The 18,580-nt window shown below is 38.6% G+C and overlaps 1 protein-coding gene across 3 annotated transcripts in view; it reads left to right on the top strand.

Annotated features, from left to right (window-relative positions):
• Positions 1-18,302, top strand: part of LOC102905497 (transmembrane serine protease 11E) — a 54,574-nt gene extending 36,272 nt beyond the window's left edge. For all 3 annotated transcript variants that reach the window (XM_076546528.1, XM_076546529.1, XM_076546526.1), the window contains exons 6-10: positions 1,958-1,996; positions 3,523-3,703; positions 4,613-4,872; positions 8,868-9,010; positions 14,927-18,302. In XM_076546528.1, coding sequence (XP_076402643.1) covers positions 1,958-1,996; positions 3,523-3,703; positions 4,613-4,872; positions 8,868-9,010; positions 14,927-15,088 — 785 coding nt within the window. In that variant the 3' untranslated portion in view covers positions 15,089-18,302. The remainder of the gene's footprint in view (positions 1-1,957; positions 1,997-3,522; positions 3,704-4,612; positions 4,873-8,867; positions 9,011-14,926) is intronic.
• Positions 18,303-18,580: the final 278 nt, after the last annotated feature.

Here is an 18,580-nt window from a genome sequence, read left to right as displayed (position 1 = left end):
TGTCAGGTACTCTAAGTAGTCCAGAGAGATTTAAAGCATATAGAAAGATGTATATATGTTAAATGCAAGTACTGAACCATTTCAGAGCATGGTTGGTGTTTTGACATCTTTGGGAATGTCCTTACACAAGTCCTCTATAGATGCAAAAGGACAACTGTATCTCATTTTCATTGCAACACAGTGAGAACAGTACACAAAGCTAAGCTGACTATTTCTAGTTCCCTTCTTAATATAACACATCCTTTCAAAGCTTTCTGCCTTTGGCTTATTGATGAGAAAGGAAATACTAGGTAGAAAAAGGTCTATAGATTTCAGTATGTTTATTTTCAGCTAAAACAGTTAGCTAATATACGCAAAATTGTGAGCAAAAAAAACTATGTAGGGTGTCATATTCATTTGTGCTTATTAGAATGCCATTGCTTTCTTCCTGGGTTCTACAAATTTCTAGTTCAAACACAAACATGTCCTTCTTTATTGCCAGTGCTCCCTCCATGCTTGGTCTTGAGTTTAACACACTTGTCTTGTTCTTGTTTTGAGTCTCGCTATGTTTCTACATGTTGTGTGTTCACCAGGATTCTACTTCACAGAGCATCATGACTGATATATGCAAGTGGCATGGTGAGCCATCACAGACACACAAATTCCATAGGCCTCCTCTGGCCATACTGTGTTTGAATATCACACTGGACTTCCTTTTCAAAACACACATCACAAGATAAAATTATTAAGAATTTCAGGGTAGTAACAGAGCGACTTGAAAATAAGCACAAAGCTATTCTCAGTATGGGAACAGCTAAAATCTGAACTTTTAGAAAGAATTCGAGGTAGAGAATCGAGTATATGAAACAGACTATTAGGCAGCTGAATAGCAGCTGAAACTCAATAACCAGCCTTCCTTGCATCTTCTGTTTGCCTACAAGGCATGATGGAGAAGGTGAAAAAGAACAATGTCAGGGCTCAGTGGTTAAGAATATTGCCTGCTCTTTTGGAGGACCTGAGTTCAATTCCCAGCAAACACATGGCAGCTCATAACTGCCTATAATTCCAGTTTCAGGGAATCTGACACATTCTCAGAGACATACACACAGGCAAAACATGAATGCACATGAAATGAAAATAAATAAAAAAGAATGTTTGTAATACAAACCTCAGTATGTCAAAATTATTAAACATGAGAAGTAAAATTAATAGATTGATATGATTTTTGCATCTAGAACACCTGTCCTGCCATATGTGTTCAAAGAGAACAGTTGGTCACTGGAAAACTATTATGTCAGAAAATATGAACACTTAGGCTATTCTGTACCCTTATTTAAGCAAGTGTTTTCCTATGATTAGGTCCTGACTGCTGAGTGTCATTTGAGGTAAAAATCTGGCTGAGTTGAGTGGGAAGGTGTGGACAGTCTTATATCTAAAACACTAGCAGAAAGAAAATTTAGAGAGGAGGAGCATTATTTTTTAATTTTGATCATGGAATTGAGGACTGTGTTGCACATGTGGAACTATGCTATATACATAGTAAAATATTCCAAAATTATGTTTAGTAAAACTATGGTTGCATTTAAGGAATCAATGTTATAGTTTAATTTAATATTTATCAAAAAGAGGCCATGGACTCCCAGACTCTTATTTTTCTGGTATAAAACTCACATTCTTAGGTTTCAACACAAAACTTGTGAATCAGTATTATTGAGAAATGCAACAGTAATCTACATTATAAACAGGTTATTTATTGCTTCTTTTTCACACCAGAGTTCCAGGCTCATTGCTCATGCCTCCTCTCCTCTTCGAAATGGTAAAAAAAAAAAAAAAAGCATGTCTGTGACAACCTAACGATATTTCTTTCCTTATAGCCCAAAGATACTGTTTTAAAAATTTATCAACTGTCTAGTGCTGAAAACTTAGTGAAATTCTCTTATGCTCACTGCATCCTATTCATCATTTGTGTGTATTTCAGAAATCAACAAGACAGAAACAGACAACTATCTCAACCATTGTAAGTTGAATTTATTCATTAAGATTGCATTACCTGATTGCAGAAAGGTTAACACTCTAGAACATTTACATGGGCTTTGTGTTGATACTGCGGAGATAGAATAGAGTTTGAATGATTTGTACATAGCTTATGGCACTTCGTTTTGTGTCTGAGATCCGCTAAGGAATAGCAAACTTGGGAGAACTTCAAATTGGATGTCCATGTGTCCATGGGAACCGAAGTGAGTTGGGCAACTGTTAAGGAAGAAGCAAAAATACTCTCTTTGCATGTGGCTATATTCATAGTTTTTCAGTATATAACTCTGAGCCACATGCTGTTATTTTTCATCTTAATGTCAAACTACTCTAAATAAAATCATCTTGATATTGTTTGATTACAATAGAAATTGTAGGTAATTATGGACTTGTGGTTTATTAGATGAAATTAAATATGATGAAATTTTAAAGGTCTTGACTCTAGACCTAGTTCTTCACTCTCTCATAGCAGACCACTCACTGTGGCTCAAAAATATATTTAGTAGTTACACAATTGGTAAGAGGACATTATTTATCTTTTTTTTTAAATGGAAGGAGGGAAGGTGAGATGGCTCGGCAGGTAAGGGCACTTTCTGCTAAGCCGCACAACATGAATTCAATCCCTGGGACCAAATACTGGGAAGCAGGGGACCAAATACTGAAGGCTGTCCTCTGGCCTGCACTCACAGTAGTAGATACACACATACTTACACACTAAGTAAATAAGTGTAATTAAAAATTAAGATAGGAGCTTGGAATGTTGATTTGTTTATAAAGCTCACTCAGCCTAGAACCAACGACATATATTCTTGCCATCAATAATAAGTAGGAACCTAGGATGTGCTGGTTCTGTGTGAGCCAAAAGCGATGCAAAATGGGCAACATATACCTGCCCAAAGCAGCTTACACTCTGATATTGCCAGATGCTTGATTCATGATCACACAATTCTAAAACAGCAGTTTTAACCCCAGGGCTTTGCTGTTGCACAAAATATCATGCCCTACTTTGGCCTTTTCATCACAATTGTGTGAGGGACTGTTACTGACATCTAGTTTGTCTCAATCAGGACAGTCACTCATAACTAAAACTCTTATGACCCTAAGCAGCAGTGGTACCCAGGCTTTGGAAAACTCCATTGTAAGCAATGAGGAGGAATAACAACAACAACAGCAGCAGCAAATATAATAATAACAACAAAAAATAATGATAACAACAAAACCACTTGCACACACATATGGAATGATATCATTAATTAGTATTGTCAGTAAGGAAGCATGAAAGACGTCACAATTAATTTAGTTCGGGAGCAGAGACATTGATAGAGAGGTCACCCAAAGACAAATAATGCCCAATTTAAACCTCACAAGATGAATAGGAGTTGACTAAATAAAATGTTATTATTTATATAACGATAAAAACATGAGAAAAAGTTTGATCTATTGGACCACGTGGTAAGAGAGAGTTGGGATGCTTCAAGAACTGCTAATTACTGTCTTCTGTCTGCCTGGCAGGTTGTGGGACGCGGCGGAATAAATCTACAGCCCAGACTAGTCTCAGGATTGTTGGAGGGACACAAGCAGAAGAGGGGGAATGGCCGTGGCAGAGTAGCCTGCAGTGGGATGGGTCCCACCGCTGCGGAGCGGCTTTGATCAATAACACATGGCTCGTGAGTGCTGCTCACTGCTTTCGAACGTAAGTCCTGAACTGTGCGGACAGGACAGAAGAAAAGCGCATGAGGCTTTATATTGCATATTCAGGAAATAAGTCATGCATTTTTAGAGAAGTGAGTTTGGCACAAATCAAAAAATGGTATGTTTATCATAAAACACAGAGGGAATCTCAGATAACTTAGTAGGAAGTTTTATGGTCTCTGGGAATGAAAATGACATCAACGTACATTGTTGTGGTGAAATTACTCATTGAGAAATTTATGATAGTTTGCCAAAGAACAATATGCACTTTAAGTCACGTTTGAATTTTGAGCTTGTTATCAAAGAGAAGAACTGATGGTAACTAAGTATCTTTACAAGAACTGAAGCTGATCAGATGCTAGTTTTGATCCCTATGAGGAAATTCCAAGGAGAAAGAGGAGGAAGTGTGAAGGAAGTTGGAAGTAGCAAATTTTATAACTGAATAGTTGATTTTTCATGTTAGAAGGAATGTTGACTTGTCAAAATATTGACAATACCCACAGTAGTAATGCATTTTAAATTATACGTGACCTCTGTGGACTTCAGAAAAATATATATTCTTGCAGGCAGAGGATGTGGGGCATGCAGAATGGTTTACTTTCATCTATGCAGAATTTTCTTTTCATGTGTTGTTCGTAACCACTTATAGAAAAGGCTCCTGGATCTGCAGCAGGCACCATGGTGCACAGTGTGCCATGTAACTCCGGGAAAGCACCCTTGCGGCTTCCCCCTGGCTTGAACCCTGAGCCCAGTTTTCTCATTGGAAAGAGTTTATTTCTGCTGATATAAACTATAACTTAAAAAAAAACATTTATGCTGATACCTGCAGATAAAACCATTACTTACAAATTATTACACTGATACCAAGGTAAGCTAGAATTTATTATTACTATTATTTTTCTTTTGGTAGGCACAAGGACCCATCCAGATGGACTGCTTCCTTTGGGTCAACAATACAACCTCCAAAACTGAAGACAGGCCTCCGGAGGATAATTGTTCATGAAAAATACAGCTACCCATCGCATGACTATGACATTGCTCTGGCACAGCTTTCTAGGCCGGTCCCCTGCACAAATGCAGTGCACAAGGTTTGTCTCCCCGATGCAAACCATGAATTCCATTCGGGGCAGAAGATGTTTGTGACAGGATTCGGAGCATTGCAAAATGATGGTGAGCATCTGGAGGGAAAATCAAGGCACAATGACCTAATTTGGAGTCCCAAGGCATTTTAAAGAAATGAGACAACGTATGACACGACAAAGTATGTTGGTTGTTCATCATGTGGATTCAGGCTAAGGCAGGCTTTAAGCCACTTTGACAATGCATACATTCTTTCTCGCCTTCAGTTTCTATTTATTGCATTGCTGCTGTTACTGTAATGATGTTCTAAGTCATGTGAAGGAGCAGATATGCCTGTTGGTAACTGAATTTCTTTTTTTAAATGAGGGTATGCACCTGTAGGGAATGTATGTGTGTGTGTGTGTGTGTGGGGGGAGGCTGCATGTTTTGTGCTTGGTGTGTTCTCTGATGTGAATGTGTGTCTAGGCCAGAGGATGATTTCAGAATGTTTTACTCATCCTTATTCACCTTATTATTTATTTAGATACAGGATGTCTTTTTTTTTTTGGTTTTTTGAGACAGGGTTTCTCTGTGTAGTTTTGCGCCTTTTCCTGAAACTCACTTGGTAGACCAGGCTGGCCTCGAACTCACAGAGATCCGCCTGGCTCTGCCTCCCGAGTGCTGGGATTAAAGGCGTGCGCCACCACCGCCCGGCCAGGATGTCTTTTTTTATTCTTCTCTTGTACATTACATCCTGACAAGTTTCCCCTCCCCCCACCCCATTCAGCCCCCTACCTGCCTCACCTCTCCCCCAGATCCCTCCTCCTCCATTTCCCTTCAACAAAGGAACAGATTTCCCAGGGAGAGCAACTGGACATGGCATAACAAATTACAAAAAGACTAGGCACAAACCCTCATATCAAGGTTGAGGTGACACAGTAGGAGGAGTAGGTCCCAAGAGCAGGCAACAGAACCAGAGACAGCCCTGCTCCTGCTGTTGGGAGTCTCACAAGAATACCCAGCTATGCCGGGCGGTGATGGCGCACGCCTTTAATCCCAGCACTCGGGAGGCAGAGCCAGGCGGATCTCTGTTTGAGGCCAGCCTGGGCTACAGAGTAAGTTCCAGGAAAGGTGCAAAGCTACACAGAGAAACCCTGTCTCGGGGAAAAAAAAGAATACCAAGCTATGCAACCATAACATATAGGCAGAGGACTTAGCTCAGATCCATGCAGGCTCCCTGATTGTCACTTCAGACTCTGTGAGCCCCTCTGAGCCCTGCTTAATTGATGCTGTGGGTTGTGTTCTCGACTCCTCTGGCTCCTATGATCCTTCCTCCCCTCTCATACAGGGTTCCTCAAGTTCTGCCTCGTGCTTGGCTTCGGGTTGCTGCACCTGCTCCCATCAGTTGCTGGATGATGCCTGATTGATGAAAATTGGGCTAGGCACCGATCCATGAGTATAGCAGAATATCGTTAGGAATCTTTTCATTGACTTTTTTTTTTTTTTTTTTTTTTTTTTTTTTTTTTTTTTTAACCAGTTATGTTCAGTTCTATCCTGGATCTCTGGGTTGTCCGGTCTCTTGTTCCTGGCCATTCAGGCAGTGTCAGGTGTGGGCTCCTCTCATGGCATGGGCCTCAAGCTAAACCGGTCATTGGTTGGCCCCTCTCACAAGTTCTATACCACTATTACCTCTGAACATCTTGCAGGACACGTTGTAGATGGAAGGTTTTGTCGATGGTTGATGTCCCAGTCTCACTGCTGAAAGTTTTGCCTGGTTGTAGAAGATGGCTGGTTCAGGCTCTGTAACCCCAATTACTAGGAGTCTTTGCTAGGGTCACTCTCATAGATTACAGTGAGTTTCCACTGCACTAGGTTTCTACATTGCCCCCAAATGTCCTCCCAGTACTCTTTCTCTCCACTTCCTGCCCCCTGCCTCTGACCTGATCCTTCCTGTTCCCATCCACACCTGAATTCCCCCGCCTTGAGCTCTTCTTGTTACTCAGCCTCTGGGTCTGTGGATTGTAGCATGATTATCCTCTATGTAATGGCTAATGTCCACTAATAAGTGAGTACATACTACGGGTAACACAAATTGCTAAACAGTCTTATAAATAAAAAATCCAGAGCCAGATATTGGGGTTTAAAACGGAGAGATCAAAAGGATGGGACAAGCCACAGCCAACCTCACCATCCTGATGCCTCAGTCTCCAAAGAGACCTACTTCCTGTATACCCACCCCCATATGCATTTCTGTCCCTGCCATATCATTTCCTCTCTCCGCTCAGTTACATCACTTCCTCTTTCTGCCCAGCTCTGTCACTTCCTGTCTCTCTGTACAGACCTCCAGACCTTTATGATTAACTAGTGTTGGAATTCAAGGCATGTACCACCATGCCTGGTTCTGTTCCCAGTGCGGCTTTGGATTCACAGAGATTCCAATGGATCTCTGCCTCGAGAATGCTAGGATTAAAGGTGTGTGTTACCATTGCCTGACTTCTATGTTTAATATAGTGGCTGGCTTTTTCCTCTGAGCCTTAGATAAGCTTTATTAGGGTGCACAATATTTTTTTTTTAGTTCCATCCATTTGCCTGCAATTTTCATATGACATTGTTTTTTAACAACTGAGTAATACTCTGTTGTGTAAATGTACCACATTTTCATTTCTTCTTCTTTTGGTTTTTGGTTTTTTGAGACAGGGTTTCTCTGTGTAGCCTTTGCTGTCCTGGAACTCTTTTTATAGACCATGCTGGCCTTGAATTTGTAGCGATCCACCTACCTCCGTCTCCCAAGTGCAAGTTTCCTTTATCCATTCTTAAGTTGAAAAACATCTAGGTTGTTTCCAGGTTCTAGCTATTACGAATGAAACTGCTATGAACATAGTTGAGCAAATGTCCTTGTGGTAGCATGGAGTGTCCCATGAGTGGTATATCTGAGTGTAGTTATTGTGTTGTTGTTTTCTTTCTTTTTTTAATCTTTGGGGGCCCACCACCTAGCTCCCAAATAAATACACAGAGACTTATTCTTACTTATGAATGCCACCCTTAGCTTAGCCTGTTTCTAGCCTGCTTTTCTAGCTTAAATTATCCCATTTTACTTTAACTACACTTTGCCTCTGGGCTTTTTACCCTTTTTCAGTCTATATATCTTTCTTTCCTTCTTATTCTGTGGCTGGCTGGGTGGCTGGGTGGCTGGCCCCTAGTTTCCTCTGCTCCTCCTTTTCTCACTCCTCACTGCTCTTGAGCCTAGATTTCTCCTCCTATTTATTCTCTCTGCCTGGCTGCCCTGTCTAACCCTCTCCTGCCTGGCTAATTGATCATTCAACTCTTTATTAGACCAATTAGACGTTTTAGGCAGGCAAAGTAACACAGCTTTGCAAAATTAAACAAATGCAACATAAAAGAATGCAGCACATCTTTGCATCATTAAACAAACGTTCCACAGCATAAACAAGTGTAACATATCTTAAACTAATATTCCACAATAGCTGGGTCTTGAGATATATTGATTTCCAGTTCTCTGAGGAATCAACCACTGTATTGTTTCCATGGTGGCTGTACAAGTTTGCACTCCTATCAGCAATGCAGGAATATTTCTCTTGCTCCACATCTTTGCCAGCATAAGCTGTCACTTGTGTTTTTGACAGGATGTCTTACTGAACCTAGTGCTAGCTGTTTCAACTATACGGGTGGCCAGCAAACCTCCAGATTCCAGCCATCTCTGCCTCCCCACTCTTAAACCCACCGGGGTTTCAGGCATGTAATGCCACACTAGGCTTTTGCTACTGATTTTCCTACTAGACAATTGGCCATGTGAGAAATCAGGATTTGTTGATATACCTAATTGTGAAGATTAAGTAATTGTACAGCTGTTCTCCCCAGACAACATCTTGTGGTTCTTCAACAATTTGAAGCTCTTTCTTAGGCATTGAAAATTTTATTTAAACTAGTTAGAAAGAATTCCTTCAAATGTTACTGTTCTTAAACACTTCCCCACCCTCTCACCTCCCCACATGCATATTGTCATCTTATCTAATAATTAGAGCAGAGGTTTTTTTTTTCAGGTCTATAAAATACTCATATCTATAAAGATGACTGTCTTTTCTCAGGATTTACCCAGACTCACCTCCGGCAAGTGCAGGTGGACTACATAGACACTCAAACCTGCAATCAACCTCAAGCATACAATGGCGCCATCACTCCTAGGATGCTGTGTGCTGGCTTCTTAAGAGGAGGGAAAGATGCATGCCAGGTATGGACTTGCCTATTAGTATACTGTACAATGATTTGTACACCTTCCACTTTGAAATAAATACGGATTCCCAGGGCACCACATAGATTTCGTGGAAGAAGGTCACATGTCCTCTTTTAAACAACTTGTGCTTCATGCTATTTTATTTTGTGTGCGTATGGCTTGTGGGCATGCATGTAACATAATGTGTATGTGGAGGCCAGAGGACGACTCTATGGGGTTCTTTCCTTCCATATGCATGCTTCAGGGATTGGATGCAGGGAGCCAGGCTTGGCGGTAAATGTTTTTATCCTCTGAGCCTTCTTTCCCCAAATGTACTCATTACTCAATTTCCTTCAGTAGTTACATTCACACAACTATGATAAAGCTACAAGGGGTTATTATTGTGTAAAATCAGGGAAATGGACAGTGGCACAAAACTATGCATCTAGGTATGCAGTATTTTGCTACCTAAGATAGATTTGTGGAATTGCCATTGCGGTCAAAATGGCGTCTATTCCATTACTCTGAAGATCTACATTGGATAATAAACTCTTGGCCTCCTCTTCCATCTCTAACATCACGCAATTGCTATTTTTCTCCATCTCTATAATCCTGTTGTTTTTCAGGATGTTAAGTAAAATCACACAATTACTTATTTTGGAATTCCATTTGTTTTATCTGATACTACTCTTGACTATTTCTTTGTCAAAAAATGCAGTAGTTACTCTAACTTGTTTGTGTAGATACATGTATGTGATATATACCTTACCAAGTCCACTGCTATTAACATTTTATTCATTCGAGTGAAGAATAGAAAAAATACCTTCCTTTAAATCTCTACCATTCTTTTTTTATTAAATATTAATAAGTACAAATATTTAAATTTCTTCTCTGTGGAGAGCTACGTTATAAAATGTTTTCCTTCATTGCTAAGCATAATCTAGGTATTCAAGTGAAGAAGAAAACTCTGTTGACTCAAAGGTTTTCATGTCTCTTTCCTTTCTAAGATTCCTTTTCTGTTTTAGGAACTTCCTGTAACCATACTTTAGATGCAGGTCTATTGATGACAAGGTTGTTACTATTATTATTATTATTATTATTATTATTATTATTATTATTATTATGTCTGTCAGACCCTTTACTTCTTCATCATTTCTGCATCATAATTTTGCCAGATATAGAGTAGGAGGCAGATAATTCTCTTTGGGCCCTTGCATCATGGCTCCCTCGAGAGATGAGTAGAATCTATAGCCACCAGATTTGCCTGTACATGTCTCTCTTGTCTTCAAGGATTTTCCTTTGTCTTTATAGAGGTTTCACCCTATGTCTTAGCATTGATTTCCTTGGCTTTATTCATCTCAGAGTTTGCTCAGATTCTTCTGAATTCATAGGTTTATGTCCTTTGCTAGCCTGAGCTAATTTTCAGCTGTGATTTCTCTGAATTCCTTTTTGAGTTCCACTTTTTCACTCTCCTTCTTCTGGGACTTTAATGTGACATTTCTGGTTGTAGTCCCAGAGTTCCATGAGTTGTTGTTCATTTGTTTCCACTTGACTTGTTACTTCCACTGCTCTGTTACTTGCTTGGATGAGTTTTTTGATTCCGATTCAAGTCACTGCCCTTCTTACACAAAGCTCATCCGCTGAATGGTGTTTTCAATTTTGGTTATTGGATTACTAAGTTCTAGGGTTTTCATTTTATTCTCATTTGTATCTGGATATTCTTTGCTGAGGTTTCTTTTATCTATCTATCTATCTATCTATCTATCTATCTATCTATCTATCTATTTTAGTTTTCATTCATCTCATACGCTGAGATATTGCGACTTTTAAAAAGGGCTGCTCATCCATCACCTCAGAGCTGGTGTTTGCATATTGCTTTTTTTGTCCAAGGGGAGAATTTCCTGGTTCACCACAGAATGAGTCACTTTCAAGTGGATTCTAAATACTTGACTTCATAAAACTGCTGTTAAATTTTCAGTCTTAGTAGCTTCTGCCGAGGCCGCACTGGCAGGAGAGGGGCAGTGTGGGCATTGCCTTGTTCCCACTCAAGGAGAGTGCTCCGTTGTGTCTGCTTTTAAATGGAATTTCAGCATCCCTGTGAAGCCTTCTCTGCAATCACTTTTTCTGGAACACCTTGTTACCATGCCCTTATAGCCACTGCTGATACCACAACATAGTGGTTTTATTCGACTTTGACAATGATGAAAACTAACAACTACTCAGTTTTGTGTTCTCTGATGTCATCATGGTGGGAGGAGACTCATGACACATTATCTCCTGCTTGTAGACTGTGCTCCCCCATAATGACCATAGAGGTTTTGGGTGAGGTCTTTGCTGTCCCTTAGTAGGGAAGAAAGTCTCAGTATCACTTAGCCTGCATTAACACCAGTGTATAAAGGAACGGGCCTGTTTGTACAGACTGACAAGTCCTAGAATCTACATCTTAGGGTTTCTATTGCTGCTATGAAACACTGTGACCAAAAGCAAGTTGGGAAGAAATGGTTTATTTGGCTTGCACTTTCTTATAACTGTTCATTGTTGAAGGACATAAGGACAGTAACCCAAACAGGGCAGCAACCTGGAGGCAGGAGCTGTTGCAGAGGCCATGGAGAGGTACTGCTTACTGGCTTGCTCTTTATGGTTTGCTCAGCCTGCTTTGTTATAGTACCCAGGACTACCTGCTCAGGGATCACACCACCCTTAATGGGCTGGGTCCTCCCCCATCAATCATTAACTAAGAAAATGCCCTACAGGTCTCCCTACAACCTGGCCTATGGGGGCATTTTCTAAATTGAGGTTCCCTTCCCTCAGATGACTTTAGTGTATATAAGTTGACATAAAACTACCCAGCAAGTCTACTTATTTGATTTTAACTGATTGCCTAGTATTTCCATCTTCCCTGTCTACCCCGCTTCTCACTCTTTTACTGGAGAGGTTTTGAGTTGATTTAAATTAATTTATTTTATGTGTGTGAGTATTTTGCCTACATTTATGTACACTACATGTGTGATGGTGCTTATGGGGGTCAGAAAAGGTTTTGGATCTTGGAACTGGAGGTATGAATGGCTGTGAACAAGCATTTAGGTGCTGGGATCCATATCCAGGTCCTCTATGAGAATAAGTGCTAACCCATCTCTCAGCCTGGAAAAAAATTTTTTTCTTGAGACCTTTAAAATTAATTTTTTTAATTGCACCTCTTCACAGATTGACAACTTGGTGACTTTTTAGCTTCAAATGACCAGACCATAAAAAGCAATTTTCTGCTGTACTACTCCCCAAGCCTGAAGTTACTTAGTCTACTTGCTTTCTTCACCTTAAATTTCAGAATATTTTTATATTTGTTTCATTTCTAGAACCCACGATTGATTCTTAGCTTTAGCCAAATGTAGCCCCAGGAAATGGGATAACTCAATGCCATCCGAGGTTGAATTACAGACATCTTTGAGTTTTGATCCCAGTATAAACCATCTAGTGTTGCCAATTCAGTGTCTTGGTCAGTATGAAAATTCATCTTTTTATAAGATGCACAAATGGTTTCTTTAAAAACACCACTGACAAAATATTGGAGTGGGCTAAATGCTTCATTGGGTATGTCCTTCCTACAATTTTTACTTTGTAATTTTAGAAGACTAAGTTTAACACATTTTTTAAATTCCATATTCTTTGAAAGTTCATCTTGTTCTCTGGGTTTCAATCTAGAGCTATACAAAGACATGTATTTTTTCAAGATCTTACTTTACACATTTTCATATTTTTTTCTCATGATCTCATGGGAACACTGCCAGTTTCCACTTCCATCACCCCTCTCCCCGCCCCCTTCTGATCACCAATGGAACCAGACAGACCTTTCCTGCCTTATTCTTGGATCAATCATTTTAGCCATGTTCAGTTTGCATAATTGAGCTCTCTCATATCGCTGACCTTTCTGCATGCCTGAGGCTAAAGCTCAAGATTAGACTCATTTCATTGTGTTTAATTTTCTCTTCTCTAATCTTCGTAGCTTTGGGGATAACAGAAGAAACAAACAACAGTTATTCTATAAATAAATGTCCTAAGGTGAAATCATATATTGAAAGAGTTATTTGAAAGTACATTTGCTAATTCCATATTTTCAACTGTTCTGATTCACTAAAATATTTTAGCTTGAATTCAATACTCTGGGCACTTTTATTATGATCATTGAGAAACATGAACAGAGCAGGAAGATGCTTGAGTGCCAATTGTGCACACTTCAATCTGAGATAGAATTGTGTCTCCATTTTCTCCACCTGTATGGCTCTGTACAGCCTTAATATCACAAAAACCATTAATAATCTAAAACAACACTATTAACCAGGTCTGGTCTTTCTCATCTCAGTGTTATTTGGCAAATTTCTCTTTTCTAAAACATGATCTTTCTTCAGATTCCATGATCCTAATTCATGAAACTGATTTCTGCCTCCCCTTCCATCTACTCAGATTTGGTTCCATCCCCTAGTTATCTTTCTTACCAGCAATCTCTATACCCAAGAATTCAAGATTCAGATCTCATATGAAATTTTCTGTTTTGTCTCTATACCCATTCAAAGAAGCCACCTTAAAGTATTTAACTGTAATTGCTTCCCCAAATGACTTCCCCAAAGCTGTATCTTCCAAATTAAATTCTTGTTCAAATTTAATCCCAAATTTCCAAATACTTCAAAGCCATTTTTATTCACATGTTTTAGGCTATTAGTGTGAGATGAAAATTTAATTGCATTCCCAAACTCAGTAGAACTGTGAAATGTTTAAAACTACTACTACTACTACTACTACTTATTATTATTATTATTATTTTAAACACTTATTTTTATTATTTTTTATTATGTGTATATGTGTGTCTGTATGTGCAGGTGAGTGCAACTGTCTGTGGAGGCTACAAGTGGTGGATCTCCCTGGAGCTGGAGTTATGGCTATTTGTGAGCATGTGTTGTGAATACTAGAAACTAAACTTGAGTTCTCTGAAGAGCAATATATATTTTTTGTAGGTGAGCTGTTTATCTAGCCTCAGATGTTAAGGTCTCCGGATTTTCAAAGCTCATGTCTGTGTGGCTTATCAGTAATAGACTATTTACCACTTACTGGTGAGTTAGGTCATAGTAATAAGGTGGTGACCTGATGAAGGAGTGATCTGGTCAGATGCACCAGCTAAGTCCACAGTACTATTTGCTCTTCAGCTAAATGAACTTTCTGTCTGTGTCCTGAAACACGAGGTCAAACCAACTCCCCTGGCAGCCTTTCTGTGGTTAGCTGCACTGCTCTGTATTTTAACATCCTGAAGTGCAGTTGGTTTTTATTTTTATTTTTTGGGGGCCCACCACCCAGCTCTCAAATAAATACACAAAGACTTATTTTTACTTATGAATACCTGGCCTTAGCTTGGCTTGTTTCTAGCCAGCTTTTCTAACTTAAATTATCCCATTTTCACTATGTTTTGCTTCTGGACTTTTTATCTTTCTTTATTCTATATATCTTTCTTTCCTTCTTGCTCTGTGGCTGACTGTGTGGATGGGTGGCTGGCCCCTGGCATCCTCTGCTCCTCCTTTTCTCACTCCTCTTTTCCTTCTTCTAGATTTCTCCTCCTACTTATTCTTTCTGCCTGGCAGCCCCACTTATCCCTCTCCTGCCTAGATATTGGCCGTTCATCTCTTTATTAGACCAATCAGATGTTTTAGGCAGGCAAAGTAACACAGCTTTACAAAATTAAACAAATGCAACATAAAAGAATGCAACACATCTTTGCATCATTAAACAAATATTCCACAGCATAAATAAACATAACACATCTTAAACTAATATTCCACAACACTGAAGACTTGAAAATCACCACGTTTGTTATAGTTTATCTTGGGTAAGTAACAAATTCTGCCTTTGTGAGGTAAATTATAACTAAATAATCTCTCCATTTTTCCTTAGGGTGACTCTGGAGGACCACTGGTTGCTCCAGATGTTAGAGATATCTGGTACCTTGCTGGAATAGTGAGCTGGGGAGATGAATGTGCCCAACCAAATAAGCCTGGTGTTTATACCAGAGTGACTGCCTTTCGGGACTGGATTGCATCAAACACTGGTCTCTAAAGCAGAAGGACCCAGTGGGATGAAATGGATGTATTAGTCCGTAGGCTGTTCTTAGAGACACACAGCTGCAAAGGAATCTTTATAAATCAGGAGGACCCGAACTACCACACTGAACAATCCGAAGTGTACATTTCCTTCCTAGCTTAGTTCTTTACATGAGCATCTTGCTTCTTTCAGAGGGACTCTGCCAACCTGCAGTCTTTTATTTTCTACAAGTTTTCTGTCGCCAAAATTTTGACTTGCTGATCCAAAGTGCTCATGCACACTTACAATGTGAAGCAAGCCTTTCCTTTATCTCACCAGCTTCTCTCATATTAGTGAATTTCTACTTTTCAAGTGCAAGATGAGGAATGACATAAAGTGGGAAATGAAAAGGAACTATATTTTTAATGTACAGAAAAACATTAGGGATTTTTAAAAATAGAATGTGAGAAGTGATCACATTCGTTACAAAAGATCAGCAAGCATGGGCAGCCACAGACTTGTCAAAATTTCATGTTGGAGAAGAAGTTGAAGAAATGGAGAAACTAATATATAGCTAAATTTTCTTCCTACATGACTAACAAGAGCAACATGAAAATGATTGTTTCCTGTGGCTACAATAATCACGCAAACGCTTTATAATGTACTTGTTATGAACAAATCAAAGAAAATAATATTTATTTGCAACTGACATGCAGAGGATGTCAACATACAATCAAGAATGAAATAAATCACTGACTTGCTTGACATTGCAACATGAAAACTAATGAAGGAATGAAGGATGAGGAAAAGCTTACTAATAAAATTACTGGAAATTCTCTTAAGGTTTGAAGGTAGATTAAAAGTTTATTTCCAAATAGTCAGCATACTTTATGTGGTAAATAATTGTATAGTTGAATGGAATTCAAAAGACTCAGTCTAACCTAACGACTGTGATGGGATAATCCCTAACCCTTTCCCAACAGCAGATCTTGACTGGAATAAGGTTCAGATATTGGTGTGAGATAATAGTGATGTGGCTGCAGCTGGGACTTGGTCTTCTAGTTTGAGATGATGGCGGATATGCTCTCTCTGCTGTCAGTTTCAGCCTGTGCATGAAAAGTGGGCTTGTGACATCTGTCTATGCTGAGATGTCACTCAGCTGGGATGAGACCACAGGGAAGACCTCTTGGAAGCTGCATCTACATTGTGCTGCATTAGTACCCACTTCAACATCAGACTGAAGAGAAGAAGCCAGATACTGGCCACTTTTGTGATTTCAGTTTGATAAATTATTACTGAGACATTAGATACCCTAGATCTAAAGGATCCAGACCATAATGAAATTAGGACAGATGACATGGTCTATAACATGTGTATGGTAAGATTTTACCAAGGCATTCAGCAACCATCTCCTCATTGTATACAGACTATAAAAGAATATATAATAGAGCACATAGTACCATAGTATAGCCATTGTGAAAACCAATGTTATCAGGAAAAATGTTGACTTATATTAAACTCAAATAATATTGACCTTATCGATTGATAAAAGTTAGGCACTTGTTTAAGATAAGAGATGAAAACTAACATGAATTGTCAATGTTTAATATTCTGAATTATTGCTGTTCTTTTTAAAAAGCTCTTTGGAGGAAAGTTCATAAAATGATGAACTTTAGAGATATTAAGACTATTTAAGTCATACTAGTTTCAGAGATCTGTTAAAAACTGATTAGTGTGGCTTGAGAGATGCTCGGAGGTTAAGGACTCACACTGTTCTTACAGAGGACAGATGTTTGGTTCTCAACACTCACACTGAGTTACATTAGAAGTAACTCCAGCTCCCAGGTCATCCAACACCTCTGGCATCCATGGGCACCTTCTCACATCACCAACACAGACATGCACACATACAGAGAGTGGGAGAAATAGTCCTTAGAGAACAGAGTACCAATTGGTTATCCAATACCAAACAGTCAAGCCTTAAAACATACCTGAAAGAAGCATTATACAAGCTGACCAGGTTCTACTCATGTGTGTAGAAATTATAAATCATGTATACACACAAAAACAATAATTGTTGAAAAAGAGACAATGAATTTGAAATAGAGCAAGAAAGGATAAATTGGAGGGCTTGCAGGAAGGAAAGGAAAGAAATAATTTAAAAATAAAATAAAATGAAAAAAATCTTAAAAAAAAAAAATTCCCAAAGTATACTATTCATGACAGCCTCTAGATGGCAGCCTACAGCTGTGGGAAGTTACAGGAAAGCCTCCTGAATGTAAATAAAGATACTTGTATTTTCATGATACAGTCAAAGCAGAAGTCAAAATTCCATAGCTTGTTCTCAAAAACCACAAAATAAAATCTAGGTTTGCAAGCATATTTATAGGTGAATTCATGTTAATTTAAGACTTTTATTAGTATTTTGCAGATTTCTGGAGTTTGTGTTTCAAACTATAGTTAATATTGCATGATTTGAGAATCTATCTCTATAAACTAACTTTTAAGGACTTAAAGATTAATTTTAGAGGTTTAGGTTTTATGAGGGTGTTATGTTCCTTAGATAAATATATGTAGCATTTCCTTACACAAAGCATTTAAAGGGAGAGGTTTGTGTCACAACAAAAATATAACAGTTATTCAAATGTTATACGAGGCAGCACAGTACCATATTCTTAAAACAGTGACTTCTTTAGAAAGTAATATAAAGTGGGCTTTATTGTTTTTTTAGGATATCAGTGTTAACCATAATTGGAGGAGGTTAAGGAGTGGTACTTGCAATATTTATTAATTATACAAAACAGGCATTTCTCTTCTGTATTTTTTAACCCATACCACCAACAAAGTTTACTCTATGTAATACTCTTTTAATACATGTTATTTAATGGATCTTCTATTTATTTCATTATGCAGAAAACATAGCTTTATTGTACAGTCATGTGCCACATAATATTTTCATCAGTAGCATACCATGTATAGGATGGTGCTCCCATGAGATTATAATGGTGCTAAGTTTCTCTAACCTTCTGCTGTTCTAGCCATCCTAATGCTGCAGTGCACTGCATTATAAATGTATTTGTAGTTATTCTGGTGTGAACAGACCCACTACACCGTGTCATCTGAAAGTATAATACGTTAGCAATTAATAATAATGATAATAAATGACCATAACCATAGTTCATGTATTTACTATTCCATAACTTTTGTTGTTAATTTAGGATGTACTCCTACATTAAAAAAAGTTGACTCTAAAATGTTGTGTCATGTTATACCACCATCATTACTGCCCATCTTATGTGGAGCAATTCACCTTTCTTGTTGAGTTTTGCATAAATGAAATGATGTGATGTTCATTGATGTTGATGAAACAGCCTGATGAGCCTTTTCTCAGAATGCATCCCATCAGAAAACAATGCATGATTGTATTTACATACTGATTTTTAAAAGTGATCACAGAGCTTATCGTAACTATACAACTGAAGCCAGGTATTTAGATAATTTAAGCCTAAATCACTCATCTATAGGGAA

The sequence above is a fragment of the Peromyscus maniculatus genome, chromosome 10 (genome assembly GCF_049852395.1).
Source record: "Peromyscus maniculatus bairdii isolate BWxNUB_F1_BW_parent chromosome 10, HU_Pman_BW_mat_3.1, whole genome shotgun sequence".
Classification (NCBI taxonomy): Eukaryota; Metazoa; Chordata; class Mammalia; order Rodentia; family Cricetidae; genus Peromyscus; species Peromyscus maniculatus.
This window is presented reverse-complemented; position numbering and strand designations above follow the sequence as displayed.